The sequence below is a fragment of the Macrobrachium rosenbergii genome, chromosome 14 (assembly GCF_040412425.1).
Source record: "Macrobrachium rosenbergii isolate ZJJX-2024 chromosome 14, ASM4041242v1, whole genome shotgun sequence".
Taxonomy (NCBI): domain Eukaryota; kingdom Metazoa; phylum Arthropoda; class Malacostraca; order Decapoda; family Palaemonidae; genus Macrobrachium; species Macrobrachium rosenbergii.
Genome location: NC_089754.1, coordinates 26,910,813 through 26,925,677, shown reverse-complemented (window position 1 = coordinate 26,925,677; position 14,865 = coordinate 26,910,813). Strand labels below are relative to the sequence as shown.

Genomic DNA, 14,865 nt, shown 5'->3' with positions numbered 1-14,865 from the left:
ATCAGTTGTTCTCCCTTTCTAAAACAGTGCGAGGCAGGAGAAAAATCCCCTATAGCGACTGAGATTATGGAAGGTTGCCAAAGAAAATGAAGAATGTCGCAAGTGACTTGCTCCTGAGGTCTAGGAAGGTTGCCAGAAACAAAATAAAGACGGTGTGGCTGGTGGTGTGGTGGTGGTGGTGGTGGAGGATGAGGATTGCCGCTCCAACACGCAACTCTGCTTACTACATTGCTGGACTGTTTTCCTTCTCGTTTAGCCTCCTCCGGTCCTCCTCCTCCTCCTCCTGCCTGAATTCGTTCATGTCAGGGCCACATCCCGCTGCCCTTGTTTTTGCACTTCTTTCTCTCGTATGAAACCGGGATGTGTAGTCGGGTATAGATGGACTGTCTAGCATTCGGATGACGAGTGAATGAGAATTCGCCCAGTGATGGATTAGAGTATTTGAAATATAATCTTCAGCCGGATTTCCGGAGTTGACACGATTGTAGTCGAGTTACTTAAGCACAGCTCGAAAGGTTCGATAGGTAAGGTATTCATTGAGAGCCGTCTCGGTGAATAATGAATCAGTTCTGGTATTTGCAAACTGGTTTCTATGGCGATTTACCAGTAAATATGAAAGCGTGTCAAGTTCTGGGTCTATCTCTGTTGTGAACTTCAGTATGCCGTCTTTTCGGTGCAGTTATCGTTTTCTTCATAATATAACTTTTGTACTCACCAAATGAGAGTTAGGTATAAACTTTTATTCCATCACATAAAACCGCTGGATCCACCATTCGAGAGACGTTAAATTCCATTTCTGTGCCCTCTGTGTGATATTACGGTTTCATTACAAGAGTGATTATGAAACGTGTGTGCTTATAAGTTTTTTAATTTCTCCTTTCCGTCCTTTTTTGCTCTCTCTCTCTCTCTCTCTCTCTCTCTCTCTCTCTCTCTCTCTCTCTCTTTAGTTGTAGCAAAGACGGATACGGCCTGATGAAAAGAATTGGGGAATCTCATTTTCAGAGACAGTAAAACCTGCCTCTGCATCTAGGAATTCAAGTCAGTGCTTGACTTACTGGTTCTCTCTCTCTCTCTCTCTCTCTCTCTCTCTCTCTCTCTCTCTCTCTCTCATGAAACTTTCAGGAATGAACTTCAATCTCAGGCCTTCCCCAGTTTCGCTTCTGGATGCGCCATGGAAAGTTTCGTGACAGTGATATTGCAACAGTAATGTTGAATTCACGTTTTATAAGGAAAAAAAATAGTTTTTTTAATCTTAACAGCTTTTAGGTTACCTTATTCTCTTCAGCAGAATGAATTGCTAATGAGTTAATATTACATTATGTTCCACTTATCGTCTTGGGTTGATTTTCAAGAACTAGTGGGCCGTAGCACCTCATCAAATCTATATTATTTTCTCGTTTATGATTGATCTGACCTTTCATGTCCTTCTCCCTTCACATACGCATTTGTACAAACATCATGAAAGCACTCACATTTTCATAATCTATATCAGACTATCGCATTCCGTGTTGCCAGCCGATGTATAAATGTTTTACGAAGTCACTGATGAGATTTTAATCAGAACATCGAAAATTAAATGTGTGCGTGATGAATATGCCATTACCTAACTCATTATTTTTTTTTTACCGCTCTGTGTTGAGTCATGCAAATGAGTCATATCATTAATGCCAATAGAATCGTTATTTTCCCCTAAACTTTTGAAATAAAAGATAGCACTTTTTGTTTTATTCCGCGCTTCGGTTGGATAATAAGAGAGAGAAAATCAAATGTAGGCGGTTCAACCTCTCCCCGGATATGGTTACCTTTTGGAGTACATCCCCTGTGCAGATCCTGACATCATTTACAAAAGTTATCGTAATAGTTATTGCCAGTGATATCAAATCTGACTTTGGAATCTCGGTAAAATGGCCCCTGTGGCAGGGTCACTGAAGCTGTCTAGTGGCTTCGCATCTAGGCTCATCCGGTCGGATATCCAGAGCCTTCCCTAACTTATTTTGTGATGTGGGTGTGTTGAAATGTCATGAAGGAGCAATTCCAGCCCGTGCAATGAAATGACAAAGCACGGGCAGTCTCGCCTTGATTATGATATAGTGTAGGTTGGAGTTAAGAGCATGTGACAACGGTTCTAAGGTTGTGGTGGAATTAAAGGGCGGGGAGAGAGATTGAGAGAGGGAGGGAGGGAAGGGGCGCTCACTTTTAGCATCTTATCAGCAGCTGCTTGCGCAAGAGGGAAATGGTTGGCCGGCCAGCTTCGAGGTTAGGCTGCATATCATGAGACACAGATACGAACTCATGCAGTTACTTAAGGATTATTTTGCCTGAATGTAGTAAGCCGCTTTGCGATAAAAGCCAAGGATGAAAGAGATTCACCAAAGTACATTTCAGTCGAAAAAAATGAAGGCTTTTAAGGGACAGTAAAAGCGTGAGTTTCTGGTCCCCAGAACAGAAGAGGTCTGTCTGTGATCTATTAAGCCGGGGAGATAAGATGACAGGATAAAAAGTTCGGCAGTCTTACCGGCGCTTGCCCCTACCCGCCTCTTTGCTTTCGCTTTCGAAGAATCGACTTAAATCGTCCGTGTCAGTGTTCAAGGACTAGTAGAGAGTACTGGAATTGCAAAAGTGATATTTAGCATCTTGACTGCACTGTAAATAAGTTTGAAGTGTCAGTCTGTTCAGTTTAAAATGAAGTATAATGTCACAACAACCAATACGAAGGTCATATGCTCTAGTGTAATTTGAAAGCACCAGTTCGGGTTACATGTCATGTTTCGAAAGTGATGAGGTCCAAAAGTTTTATCCTTTAAAGCAACTGTTTATAACATTTGTTATTCGCCGAAGGAATGCAGAATGGTAATAATAATAATTTTTGTATTGGAGTGACAGAAATAACAACGGTTAATGACTGAATAAAAAAAAAAAGGTTGACAATAAGATCTGGTGAAAAATTCCTTAAACATCGAAAACCAACGAAATCTTCATACTTTGGAAGTGAGGCTAGGACACACCAAAAGCTTTAAACCTTTACAAAGCTGAAAAGAAAATACATCAAGATACATATTAAGTCTCGTCCAGAAGGGGTAAAAAAAAAATCTGACACGAAGAAAAAATGAGAAACTTATCTTTAACGTTGCTGATGGGAAGAACAGGAGCGACCTATCGAGAATTAAGTCGTGTTCGGTATCTTTATTAAGCAGCTACAGTACATAATTAGGGAATATTATATCAGCATAGCCCGCACCCATGAATACAGAATTATTGTTTTCTATAGGCCAAGAAGAAGAATAGATCTTCCTTTTTGAAATAGGAGAAAGAAAGAGAAGGAGAAAGACTGTTGTGTTAATACAGGTGCCTGCTTGTGTAGAAGGTGCGTGAAATATCATTAGAGGAAACGGATGCTGCGTAATATAAAATCTTGATGATATTTATGACCTTGTTTAGAACGAGACTTAAAATTGTGGATATTTACTAAAGACAGCTCAGAGGTCGCGATTAAGGTTTTATTCTTATGTCTTTTACGTTGATTATGAGTTTAATACCTAGCCTTTAGGGTAGGTGACTATTTTCCCAAATTGTTTTGTACCATGACATGTTCTTCAGTCAGATGTTAATTGAAATGTCAACATTTTATTTTTTCTCAGTTTGATGAAACCTAGAAGGTTTGCACATTTTCTTTTTTTAACTTTGGCCTTTTTTCAAGTCCACAGATCGCTTTAGTGTCCAAAATTTTAGTTTTTCTGATTTTTTTGAAACTTTTTTGGTGTATATCCTGGAGGTTAGTGATTATTATACCTCAGTACTTCTTTTATCTTCACATATTTTTCAAGATCACAGGTCAGTTTAAAGTTAGAGAGATAGAGGCCTGTGGTCCTCAGATTCTTTCAAAGGTGTGACGGTAGAATTGCAGCTTTTGGAGGTTGAGGTGTTTTACCTCCTCCAATTTGCTAGAATCTCTTCTGAGGAACTCCTTAAAACTGTGTTGTTTTTAGTCACTCTTAATGACTTTTACTGTTTTTTGGAAGCAGTATTTATTATAATGCTTCGTTTCGATAAGTTTCTCATAAGTCATATGCTATAACATTACATTTACGAGCAATTGCATAGTATAAAATGGTTGTCAAATTGTAGCGTTTGCGGTACAGTTGAAGTCTGATTATTATTATTATTATTATTATTATTATTATTATTGTTGTTGTTTTTGTTGTTATTATTGCTGTTGTTGTCGGTAATGGGGTGAAAACGATAGACTGAGTCCGACGTTTTTTGGAAGGATGATTGGTCCACAGTATGTAAACCTCTCACGAGAAATCGAAGTCATTCATTTATATTTTATCAAAATTCAGCAAACAAGGGGTGTAGACTGCAAATCCTGTGACTTTAAAGCATTAGGATAGAATGCGAAGCCTTAGAAACTGTTAAATACCTTGGAGATGTAAATTCCTGCTTTATTATTTTAAACAGAGTGAAAACATAATATATGGAACTCCTTACCCTTATATAACCTACGTTTTGAAACTTGCTGACTTTGTATCTGTCTTTATTGTCTCGATTTCCAGATGGTAATCAGCACCTAAAACCTCTTGTGTTGTTAACTGTGCTTCATTATCATCATTACATAAGGTGAGCGTGGCAAACAAATCGAAGAAAGAATTTCAGCATTTATCAAAAGTCTTGCATGAATCCCAAACAGTTTGTGTTCCTGGCAGCGGCCGAGACACGGAAGGGGCCTGGTGGAGTGTGAGGCCAGAGCTTACCTTCTTTTAGCAGTGATATATTTAGTTCTCGTTTCAGAATGATGAAGTAAACATAAGGTAGGATGCAGCAAACATGATACCGGCCAGAAAAAAATCGTCTTTTATTTTACTGTACTGAGTTATTTCAGAATAGGAATGATTGTATATATGCATCATGCAAGATTATATATATAAAAAATACGTTGCATTTGTTAAAATGAGATCTTATAAATATGGCTGTCTGCTAACCTAATTATTTAAGGCGCAACCATATCTGGTTAATTATGGCTTAAGCTTACTCACTCCTAAAATGTGAGAATAAACATATTAATGTTAGCGACATTAATTGCAAAGAAATTCTTGATCTCTCTTGGCCTTCATGTGTATGTATATATATATATATATATATATATATATATATATATATATATATATATATATATATATATATATATATATATATATATATATATGTGTGTGTGTGTGTGTGTGTATAAAGTGCGAGCGAATGTGCAGATGTACCACAGGAAAAAACGAAACACTTGGTATAAACCTTGAACAGTTTTGTTTTTAGTTTTATAAGACATCTTTAGGACATGTTAGAAAACTAAAGGTGAAACCTGTCAGGATTTGTACCCACTACTGCATATTTTCATGTGGATGTAATATAACGTAATGAAAAACTCAAACGTACAGAGAACCTGAAAAACAGAGTCACACCAGTAGAATATGCTTGTTACAGAAAGGTGCCAAACTATAACAGGTGCTTGGTGACTGTCGGGCAAAATTAGTAAAGAAACTGCTCCTCACTTCCCGTAACCATTTTTCTTTCAGAATTTTCTCTCCCTTAGCTCACCTCACGCCTTGACTCGCTTCTTGTAAATGTTTAGAGGGCCAAGTTCTCTCTTCTTCTTCTTCTTCTTCTCCCCTTCTAATGCAACCAAAAAATCCCGTTTCATGTCTGCCAAATTGATTCAGAGGATGGATTGTGTAACGAGAGGTTGGCAAAATTGAACTCCTTATGTTAAAGACCGCTTCATTATTATCTCTTTATTCCTCAAAACCCGCCCTGTTCTCGCCCTCAATGCCAGGAGTCAGCTTCGGGCGCCGGCAGTATTTATGCTGGTACATGGGATTAGTTGCGTTCGAGGAAATTTCCTGATTCTTCTTCTTCTTCCTTTCTTTCGGCACATGATTTTGATTGGCAGATAAAGTGAATGTTAACTTGAATTTTACATTCATGTACATACACAAATGCAGATAGTTGCATGATATATAAATTATAATTTACGAACGCTGCAACATTTGGGTTAAATGTTTTTCTTAGCTTTGACTCCCCCAAAGGGTTACCCTCATTATTTAATGAGTTTTGAATCATCAGGGGTCTCTCAGGGTATTGGATTTATTTGCGGGTTTCAGTAGCCCTCGCCAGGACATAATTATCTTCAAGGTCGCTCTAATGGGTCTTTTTGTGGACGCTTATTCTGAAGCAACCGCTGGCAAATGTATAATGGATTTTTTTTTATACATTATGCATTAAGTTATGTTGGTTTTAACTCTTTTGTTGCGTTTCTGTACAGAGTTTCTTTGGAAAAAATGTTGTTTAGTTTCACTGTTTCCATATAAAAAGATGACTCTTTTAATATGAACTGTTTTTATTGTAAGTGTAAACTTCACACTAAATGCAATGTTGAAAGAGCAGATAATTATGTGTTGCCTTTTCCAAAAATCTGGAAATTTATACCAATACGAAGAAAGTTTCCAGGTGAAAGTATCTCTGCTATGAACGCGACCCACAATCAGCAATGTCATCTGTTTGTTACGGTTTGCTTGTAACGCGCCGACATCAAAGGATCCTTTATTTCGTAAAAAATTTTATGGCACGTGTACTTGGCTTTTCGAAGCATCACATACATTCTTTTTATTAGTTATATATTTCATAAGTACAAAAGAATCCAACGTGAACTGCTTAACACCGAGCAAGAGACCTGCCGTACGCGGAAAACAGCTGCATCTATTTTAGTTTCGGTAGACTTATGTGTCCGCCTTGGCAAAAAGGAATCATTTTCACTGTTTCATCTCACTCGCCCCCTGCACCGTATTTTTTGGCTGTTCCCTTCTCTTATAATATAAGACGTTTAATTCTGTTATTATTGTCTGCTGTGGTGGAAGTGATTGTTACTGATCTTCACATGATTGAGAGCTTTCTTAACGATTTCCATTAGTGTGTGTGTGTGTACGTAGTATGAATTTTTGTTTAATTATCTCAAGGGATTATGGAAATACTGAGCGGGCAAGGAGTGTAGCAGGTTTGCGAAGAAGGAAATGCAGGAAAAAAAAAACCTTTGAATGTATGTGTGAAAGAAGGCTGATTCCTAGATGTAAGCAAATTGGTAGGTAAAGTACTTTAGGGCTGGAAGATAAACTATTAAAAACTGTTGTTTATAAAAAGGCTGACAACTTAATCTAGCAATCATCCACCCACGGTAGTAAGCAGGCCATATTTTGTAGACGCTAAATATTTACGAATAACTAGTGTTTTATAAACAGTCTTTGTAAATGCATACGTAAAGAAAAAACAAATGTCAATACCTTCGGGAAGAAATAACTGTGAATATCAAACAAATTATCGCAATGTATCGCAATGCTGTGTCCCCCTGAGAGAGAAATAATCGGAAAATTGAGAAAGACAAATTATTTTTTATTGAATTTACTGTTATTACTGTTACTACATTCATTTCTGTAAAGCATACACCTTGAAAAAATAAACTAGGCGACAAGAGTTAATGTTTGAATAATGTTATTTACCAAATACAAAAATTCATCGTAATTTTGTGTGTTCGGGGTACCTTCTAGGGTAGGTAAATAGTAGTTATTATTTTGTGATTAGTGTTTAATCCTATGGTAAAATAATTAATTATAAATCGGTGCCATTGCTTCCTCTGTACACGTGTCCGTAAAGAATTGTTTCTAGTTGTCGACATCCCAATGTCACAATAATTTTGTCTATGACATGTTACATTCGCTTGTTATTAATATTTGTCTTTGGTCGTGATAAACCTCGGTGGCAGGGACTAATGGCCGTAATCACATGGTTGGAATAACCTTCTGACCAGTGACTGAGTCCGTTTCTCGTGAACAGGTTATCTTTAGAACAGATACGTTACTTTTCACCATCGATCGTCCTTTCGAGATTTGTCATCTGTCAAGGAACGGCGCCGTTCTGCCTGTTAGTTTAGCAGCAAGCAAATCGCTTTACTTTTTCACTGTGGGACGTCACTCTTTTAAGGAATTGTTTCGTTGGTCTCGTGTGTTCAGTTTCATCCCAAAATTTAGTATTTTTCAGATCTTTTAAGCGACGCTAATGAGCTGGCCTTTGCGTTTTGCATCAATACACGTCAGTGGAAGCATTACATTATATATATATATATATATATATATATATATATATATATATATATATATATATATATATATATATATATATATATATATATATATATATATACATATACACATATATACATATATTGGTGTAGGGGTGTGGCGACCCATCCTCACCTTGGTAGAATACAATTAGCCAAAGTGGGTGTCTTGGTAAAATGGTACAGGTCAGGGCTTTAGTTTTCTTGGTTTTTGGAGCTGCCATCGGCCTACCACCCACTAGTCCATCCAGCCTTAATTGGCTACCAACATCTCTGGGGTCATGAAAGAGGTCGGGGAGTAGCATCCTCATTCCTAGAGTTTCTGAGAAATGAGCTTTGTATTTCTGGCACCAGCCTCTCTGAGGAGAAAAGGCGTGTGGTTTAAGAAACAGAGGATTATATAATATATATACACACAGTTCATATGTGTTTAGAAGGGAATGTGGCTTGCAATGTTGAAGAAAGACAGTTAAGGCTTACTTGTATGCTGGTTATTTTAAATAAGTAATATTATGTTTTCTTTACCAGTCATTTGTGTTCGTCTTGACGTTGTTTTATGGTGTATCCTCCACTCTAATTTTTTTGTTTTTGCTTTCCTCACAGCTGGACTACAGTGAGTGCGGAGATGAAGCCCAGCCATCTCCGAAACACATGAAGCTTTTTACGGATTCCCCCCCAAGCCCCGATCGTCAGTTCTGCTCTTCAACGACGTCCATGGCCAGTGATTCGGCGAATACGCCCTCTGAGGTGGGTCCTCGTTTTAGTTCCTGTGCTTGTCTTTCGTTCTAGCCTTTCTGAAAAGCCTCAAGCTCTTGCACTCTAGAGGCCGGAACTTAGTATTGATGAGTGATTATCTTTTGTCTGATTGAAGATAGGTATAGGGAATTCCATTGAACGAACAGTAGTTATTGTTGAAACTAAACCAATTGCTAACCGTTAGAGCACTTTAGTTAGTATATGGCCAAATTCAAAGTCAAATGGGAATGTCTCCATAACTTTTAATACGAACTCCCGCATCAAAAGCCTTCTATAAACTGGAAAGGAAGTTGAAAGAATGGAGGAGGAATATTCAGGAAGCATTAGTATGGCAAAAGAGGGTACATGTGGAGGAGGCACTGGAAGATAAAGGTGAGTGGCGTATTGTAATGGTGATGAGCCTTATGTAAAGTTCTAATGCATTGCTACGGTCTTCGAAGTAGTATACTAAACAGGGTCTTCATCCAAGATTCAGCAGTATGACGTGGCGGAGATCCTTCTGGTTTTTTTTTTTTTTTTCTCTCGAGGGCCATGCTCCTAAATGGAAAACGACTTATGTTGAAAATATAATAATAATATTAATTATTATTGCTGTAATATCTTCTTGGAATATTCGTATAGGCTTTATAATTTCTCCTTTATGTTAATTCACTGTTCTGTAGCCAGTACAGTTAATACTAATATTGGTACTTTTATTCTAATTATTACTGTTATTTACCTTCAGAGTTTACGTGATGACGATGCCCCGAAGAGGCTGTGTCTAGTGTGCGGTGATATTGCCTCTGGCTTCCACTACGGCGTTGCATCATGCGAGGCGTGTAAAGCCTTCTTCAAGAGAACTATCCAGGTTTTTGTCTCTTTGAGTTTACTTTTTTGAAATGCTGTCATATCTTTTACCAATGTCATTGTTGTATACGTTTAAATATATATATATAATATATATATATATATATATATATATATATATATATATATATATATATATATATATATATTTGTACAGCTTTTAAAGTCTGTTGTTAACGTTTACATTTTCCTCCACAGGGAAACATCGAATATACTTGTCCAGCTGCCAACGATTGTGAAATTAACAAGAGAAGAAGAAAAGCGTGCCAGGCGTGTCGATTCCACAAGTGTCTTCGCGTGGGCATGTTGAAGGAAGGAGTTAGGTATGAATGATTAGCTCATTTTCCCATAGCCTTTGAAACGGGGTTTTTATTTGAAGAACTTTTTAAATATCACTGAAGGATTTATCATCAAATTACTACTCTTTTTTCAGTCACGCACAGTAAAACGGTGCCTATATTGATTCCACCAGGGGGTCTGCTTTCATAATTGTGACACCCTCTCTCTATGCTAAAGACACTGTAAAAGAGCTAGTGTACACATGAGGTCAAAATTGACAATATGAAATTTAATAATATAAAAACTTTTGAAACTGTTGCAGGCTAGACAGAGTTAGGGGAGGTCGGCAGAAGTACAGACGGACGTCTGATTCTCCCTTTTCTATGCACCAGATGCCCGTCAAAAAAGCTTCTTTAGAAGGTGTGTACTGAAGAAAATAAAACTGGTTTCTATATTTTGTAATTAATATATATATAAGAGGCAAGTGAGCATGAGTAACCAAAGTTAGATTCACTTTATAGTTAAAGAACTATAGAATATAAAATCACAATGATTACATTATATTTGACAAAATTACATGTGGAACAGATGTTTTTATATTATCTAATGATTCTATGCTTTCATCTTTCAGACATCAAGTTATTAGCATCGCTGCGAGCTTGCGAGCCAGAGTCGCTCTTGGCAATGCCAGATCCTACGGTATCAGACACTGATTATTTGACCATATCAACATTGGCAGACCTTTATGATAGGGAGCTGGTCTCCACCATTGGTTGGGCCAAACAAATTCCAGGTGGGTCATGAGGCAGACATTTTAAAGGAGTAGTGAGGTGCATGTAGTGCTCATTATCAGTTTTGTTGCAGGAAGCATTGCCACTGTTTCCCCTAATGTAGTCTATTGGCTGGACATTCAAGAAGCAAGGTTTTTGGCTTGTTGACCAAAATATTTCGTAAAGAATGGTAATTTTATGTATATGTTGAGGTCTGGATACAAGCGTTTAGTTTAGCCCTATGTGTTTCGTTTAAAAAACTATTCACTGTACCTGTATAAGCGTACATTAAATTTAGGATACAAGTCTGAGCTTTGGAACATTGCATCATTTCTTTCCCAAATCACCATTTTGCATAAACAATATTACCTTGCCTCACAGTCATAACAGATCAGAAAGTTGATAAATGTTGAGCACCATGCATCTGTATGGAGCTGTAAAAATGTGCTAATCCAGGTTCCCAGTCAGTATATTAAAGTTTATCTCTTCAGTATTAACATAGGTTTCAGTGTTTGAAAAAATTCCATTGACAAAGTGAGTTTATGTCATAGTGTACCTCATCAATATCTTTTAATTGATTAATCATTTCCCTGTTTCACTCACTCTGGTTTTCACTGTTTTGAGAGAATCTGCCCATGACTTACTGAAAAAAATATCACAATTTGCAGGGTTTACGGAATTAGCATTGAATGACCAAATGAGACTTCTTCAAAGCACGTGGGGTGAGATCTTAACTTTGGGACTTGCCTACCGTTCTATGCCAGCTCATGCTCACACACTTCACTTTGCTCATGATTTCACGATAGATGAAAAGCAAGCAAGGGAGTGTAATGCCACTGAGCTTTTTACACAGGTTAGTATGCGACAGTTTCTTCACTTTACATTGCAGCTGGCCAGTTAGATAAAAAAAAATTCTGCATGTCTTGATGTTCATTGTAGGTGGCCAATTAGATGGAGAAATTCTGAAAACATAAGACAACTAGTACGAATATATAACCAATATAAAATTAAATTGTTCAGATGAATGTGTAAAGTTTTTTTTATATAATCATTGCCTTTATAGTATATTTCCATGTTTATTCACAATTTGTAGGATATACCCGGTAAGCATTAATTAAAACTGAATTATTCCACATTTTTCAAAGAAATATTTTGAAATGTGATGAGGAATAACAGAAGAGTTTGGTTACAGGTTCTTGGTGTTGTTGAACGATTGGAACAGTGCAGTATAAATCGGGAAGAATTTTTGCTTCTTAAAGCACTTGTTTTAACAAACTCCGATGTGCGACTCCAGGACAACCAGGCTCTTCAGCGTCTGAGACAAAATATTCTCCAAGCATTACATGACACTGTGGCAACTCAAAGGTAAATGTCAAGAGACTCATTGAATTAAAAGAAACGACAGCAAAGATAAGCTCTAAATAAAATACTATGTTGCTGTGACTTCCATCCGTAAGAAGAAAATTAAAGTCTTAACTTGTTTTGGGCACTCTCATCTTGATTACCATTTATGGCAAAAGATAAATAAGAATTCTCACCTTCATAGTAATACTTCAGGTACATAGTAAAGTCTCATCAGTTTTGGGCCTTTTGTCTTTACAGCCAAGATTCTCGAGGTAATGTTTAATGCCACCTATATAAAAACTAGTAAAGCCTTGCATTATAGCTTTTATGTTGAAAATCCCTTGTTTATAGGATTTCCTTTTCGTTTCAGATTACGTGACGGGGTTGTCCAAATGCAGTCCCTCTTACTGTGCTTACCTTCTTTGAGAGCAGCAGATGCTGCTCTGAGACGGTACTGGCTTTCTGTGAGGCACCAAGGAGCAGTACCCATGAACAAATTATTTGTGGAAATGCTTGAATCACACATGCGGTGAATAGAATTCTTGTTTTAAAGACTTGAAAAATGCATTGTAGTGCAGTGTTATGAGATGTGATGCAAAATTTGAGTGAAAACCATACTGAACTAAACTAAGACTTCAAAAAATGCTATAAGATTGAAGAATATGTACCACATTCTTGTGCTTTTCGAGTCTTCCGCAAAGCAAGTGTTTTCCCAGCTGAGTGTGGGTTAGCCGAGACATTCAGTTTTTGTTAATGACTTTTGGAGACTTTTAGAAGAAATGCGTTGTCCAGAAGAAAACTGAATAAGAAATACTTTAAACCTAGAGTAAAAGCTTCTGTGTTGTCACATTCTCAGGTCATGTTGGCAATTGTGTTCAAACTAAACAAAAAAGAAAAAAGAAGTGTTTAGATTCATTGTAAATACAATTGTTATGCAAATAATACACCCACCGAGCTGAATGTTTGGTGATGTTTGTGACATGGTCAGCGAATTTGTTCAGTGCACAGTAAATCTGAAGCTTTTGACAGAAAGTAAGTCTATTGACTCATATATTTGCTGATCTCGCCTCACTGTTGGCAGTTGGCTCAGGAATAAGTAATACCACTCCAGCTGTGAGTTTCAAGCTGAAGTCACTGCTAGTAAATTACTATATGTTCATAAATGTATATAGTTGCATAAACATATATAAATATATTAATCTTTGTATCTCAAAGGTCTGTTGGCCTGTGGAAGAGTACAACTGCTTAAGTAAGAAGAATCCAAATAAAGACTGGTTTGTGCTGTCCTTTCACTATTTGAAGTGACTATTGTTGTGTCTTTTTTATATGTTGTCAAACAATGAAGTGGATAATGGAGCCATAGAGATTAACTTTACCAAGTTCTGGTGATGGCTGTTACAATAAGAACAGTCAACAGGCAATCAGGTGCTAGTTATGAATATAAATATATACATTTCGCTGTTCACAAAGAAAGTTTGATGCATTGTTGATGGGTCTAACGTTTGAATGTCTTTATCAAAGGTTTTTCTTTGTGTTTTTAAGGTTAACAATATGATAATGAGTTCTACCTTTGTAAATCTCCCGGACTTGTACCAAAATTTTTAAACATATTTCGGTATCTATAATGTTAGTCTCTTAACATGTGAAATGTCATGTAAAAGCATAAGTAAGTTGCCTAATATTAATGTTAATGATATGCAAAGAAGTAAATCCCCGTAATGCACAATCACTACCACCAGTGCCATACTGATGGCCCAGGCACAGCATGTTATCAAAAAGGTGAAGACTGTCTTTGTTGCAGCCAAAAAGGTGGACTTTCTTTGTTGGATATTTCCTTTGTTTCAATCAAGAAGTTGGAGACTCTTTGCTGCAATGAAAAAGGTGGAGACACTTCGTTACAATCGAGAAGGTGGAGACTTTCTTTGCTTGCATGCTGAGCAAGAAACATAAATGGGTACTCACTGTGTTATCAGTAGGTTAAATCATGTGAAAAAAATAAGAATAGATGTGTTGGTAAGAAAAGTTATAGGCTATAAAACATCATTTGTTTCATGATTGGAAGATTCATCTTCCGTTCAATTACTGTAATATGCTACTTTTGTTTCTAATCGCTCGGAATTATCTTAAGTCTCCTTAGTTCCAGCAGTGGGAGGGCTGCAGATGATAGACTGATTGATACCAGACTTGTTTAGCTTGTTTTCACCAATTTTTTTTTCTTCAAATTTCATAGATCAAACATACAATGCAAAGCTTTGTGATGTCCGTATTCCATTCATAAGAATTTATAGGTTATAAGCATTACTGCATTACCAACTTTAAGGAACAGAATATTAACTTCATAACAAAATTGGTAGCAGCGAAACAGTTGGAAATTGAATGATTTTGCTTTGCCAGAAATTGGAAGGAAGTTAAAAAGAAGTGTGTTTGTTCATGGTCTAATTTTATTGTAACTTTTAGTAAATAAGTGGATAAAGAAGCTTCAAGTTTGTGATAGACATCAATTTGTGCAATAAGGTCATGAACTGTCCTTCATGTCATGCTGAGTTATACTGTATAATATATATATATATATATATATATATATATATATATATATATATATATATATATATATATATATATATATATATATATATATATATATATGCTGTACATATACACACATGTGCATACATACACACTTTATATATTTACTTTATACAGTATGTATGTTTA

General features: G+C 36.6%; 1 protein-coding gene across 8 annotated transcripts in view; it reads left to right on the top strand.

Annotated features, from left to right (window-relative positions):
- LOC136845831 (steroid hormone receptor ERR2-like) overlaps positions 1–14,595 on the top strand; it is a 345,697-nt gene extending 331,102 nt beyond the window's left edge. For 3 of the 8 annotated variants that reach the window (XM_067116218.1, XM_067116221.1, XM_067116222.1), the window contains exons 4-11: positions 8,759–8,902; positions 9,636–9,758; positions 9,956–10,080; positions 10,359–10,456; positions 10,668–10,829; positions 11,475–11,659; positions 11,999–12,171; positions 12,521–14,595. In XM_067116218.1, coding sequence (XP_066972319.1) covers positions 8,759–8,902; positions 9,636–9,758; positions 9,956–10,080; positions 10,359–10,456; positions 10,668–10,829; positions 11,475–11,659; positions 11,999–12,171; positions 12,521–12,683 — 1,173 coding nt within the window. In that variant the 3' untranslated portion in view covers positions 12,684–14,595. The remainder of the gene's footprint in view (positions 1–8,758; positions 8,903–9,635; positions 9,759–9,955; positions 10,081–10,358; positions 10,457–10,667; positions 10,830–11,474; positions 11,660–11,998; positions 12,172–12,520) is intronic. The other 5 variants (XM_067116220.1, XM_067116217.1, XM_067116219.1 and 2 more) reach the window with 2 other exon arrangements.
- The last annotated feature ends 270 nt before the right edge of the window (positions 14,596–14,865 follow it).